Source organism: Pteropus vampyrus, unplaced genomic scaffold (genome assembly GCF_000151845.1).
Source record: "Pteropus vampyrus isolate Shadow unplaced genomic scaffold, Pvam_2.0 Scaffold333, whole genome shotgun sequence".
NCBI classification, from domain to species: Eukaryota; Metazoa; Chordata; class Mammalia; order Chiroptera; family Pteropodidae; genus Pteropus; species Pteropus vampyrus.
This window is the reverse complement of record NW_011889114.1, coordinates 722,291-724,597: the sequence shown is the minus strand read 5'-3', so window position 1 is coordinate 724,597 and position 2,307 is coordinate 722,291. Positions and strand designations below refer to the sequence as shown.

General features: G+C 50.5%; 3 protein-coding genes across 6 annotated transcripts in view; all 3 read left to right on the top strand.

Annotated features, from left to right (window-relative positions):
* Positions 1–2,307, top strand: part of LOC105304213 (DExH-box helicase 34) — a 79,603-nt gene that overhangs the window by 19,165 nt on the left and 58,131 nt on the right. Inside the window, 1 exon segment of the mRNA XM_023522134.1 lies at positions 223–459. Within this exon segment, the coding sequence (XP_023377902.1) occupies positions 223–459 (237 nt within the window).
* The window catches only part of LOC105304196 (C5a anaphylatoxin chemotactic receptor 2-like), a 32,606-nt gene that overhangs the window by 17,705 nt on the left and 12,594 nt on the right, over positions 1–2,307 (top strand). The gene's annotated exons all lie outside the window — the stretch shown is intronic.
* The window catches only part of LOC111730734 (C5a anaphylatoxin chemotactic receptor 2-like), a 21,164-nt gene that overhangs the window by 17,714 nt on the left and 1,143 nt on the right, over positions 1–2,307 (top strand). The gene's annotated exons all lie outside the window — the stretch shown is intronic.

Sequence of the window (2,307 nt, the reverse complement as noted above, 5' to 3'; positions counted from 1 at the left end):
CCTGGGCGTCCGAAGCCCTGCATCCCAGCACTGGCCGACCTACCTGGAGCTTACGACTCGCGCTACCGCATCAACCTCTCTGTCCTGGGCCCCGATGCCAGGGGCTCTCGGTGGCCGGGCAGGCGCCTGCCCCCGGAGAGAGTGTCCGAGTTCCGCCAAGCTCTGTTGCATTACCTGGACTTCGGCCAGAAGCAGTCCTTCGGGCGGCTGTCCAGACTGCAGCGTGAGCGGGCGGCGCTTCCCATCTCGCAGTATGGGCACTGCATCCTGAAGACGCTGAAGCAGCACCAGGTGGTGGTGGTGGCAGGGGACACAGGCTGTGGCAAGTCCACTCAGGTGCCCCAGTACCTGCTGGCCGCCGGCTTCAGTCACGTGGCGTGCACCCAGCCTCGGCGAATCGCCTGCGTCTCGCTGGCCAAGCGCGTGGGCTTCGAGAGCCTCAGTCAGTATGGCTCACAGGTGAGTAGAGCTGTCAGCGTGCCAGCTTTTCCCCGTGACCTTGGGGAACGAGGTGCTTGTCCTTGGCAGATCGTGAAGTTACAAAAGCACTTACCTTCGATGGAGTAGAAATTTATCTGCCGATTGGCCTGGATGCGGTCCCAGCGAGACAGGCTCCCCCGTCACCCAGGACAGGCGACCTCGTCTTGTCGCACTTGATTTTCCCGTGCTCCGCAGATGTTGCATTTTCTGAACACATTGGAGGCAAGCCCCCACCCCCCAGCAGAGATTACATTTCGCTTTCCTGCCATACTCGCTTTGTTGTGGGGGTCAGGACAGAGCCCGCGGTATCGCCGAGGTCTGCCTGCGTGGCACTCTAACAGTAAAAAAAAAGTCCTAAAGATTCATCTGTTTTTTTTCTCTAGGTAGCCATAAAAAAAGAACGAGGACACTTCCTTACTAATGGTTTCTAGGGTTCTAATCCTGGCTCTCCCACTTAAAAGTTGTTATTGAATTTAGAACACTTTCAACACAAAGGAATGCACGTATCATAAGTGTATAGCTCTGAATTTCCAAAGTCGAGTATATTTGTGTAATTAGCACCCGGATAAAACATCAGCCTTACCAGCACCCCAAAGTCCTCTCGTCTCCCCTTCTAGTTACTCCCTTGAGGCCCCCAGGGTCATCACTATTCTTAGTGGTAAATCATCACCGTAGCGCCAGATGATCACACCTGCGTTAATGATAGAATATCACAGATTATTTTTGCCTCTTTATCTTTTTATTAATGGGATCAAAAGTATGTTCTCTTTTGGGCCTGGCCTCTGGCGCTCACCCTCAGTTTTGTGAGGTTTTTCTACCGTGTCCGTGCAGGTGTGTGGCGTGTCTTCCCGGCGCTGCACGGTTTCCCACGGTGATGGCACCACGTGTGTTTGTCCCTTCTACCGCTGATGGGAATTTGGGGTGTTTCCAGTTTCAGGCTCTGGTGAACAGCACTGCTCTAAATGTTCCGTAACCTGCCTTTTGGTGTCTTTGGTGCATGTTTTTGTTGGACGTGTGTCTAGCAGCGGGATTGCTGGGCCATCAGATCTGCATATGTGTCTAGCTTTAGTAGATAACGGCCAAATCGTTTGGCGAGGCGGTCCTGCCGTTTCGCACCCCCACCGGCGGTACATTCCACGTTGTCACAATGCTTGTGACCGTTACTCTTTTTCGTTTTAGCTTCTCTAGTGGGTGTGTGGTGGTATCAGATTTTAATTTGCTGCATGGGTTTTAATGTGCGTTTCTCTGGTGGTAAGGATGTCGAACACCTTTCCATGTATTTGCTGGCCGTTGGCAGATCCTCTTTGGTGAAGTGACTGTTCCGGCCTTTTTCCGTTTGTCTTTTGTACTGTCTGTCCTTTTGTTCTTGATTTATAGGTCTTTATCGATTGTGGGTAAGAGTCCTTCGTGGGATTTATGTATCGCAAATTTTGTCTCCTGCTCTGAATGGCCTTTCGTTTTCTGAATGGTGTCTTTTGATGATGATGTCTTTTTATTTCAAGTCTGTCATTTTCTTTTGTTGGTTGACAGTCTTTGGGATCTGATTAAGAAATTTTTGCTTACTTTAAGGTCACGAAGATGTTCTATTTTTTTTCCTAATAACTTACATTTAGAACTGTAATTCATCTGAAATGTGTGTGTGTGTGTGTGTGTGCGTGTGCGTGCGTGTGTGCGTGTGTGTGCGTGTGTGTGATGTGAGGTACCACTTTCTAGCTGTGTTACCTTGGATGAGCGACCTCAGTTTCCCCATCTGTGAGGTGAGGATGAGAATAATTCTTACAGTCTACGGCCACGGTACCCTGAACGAGCCCGATCCTGTCTGATCTC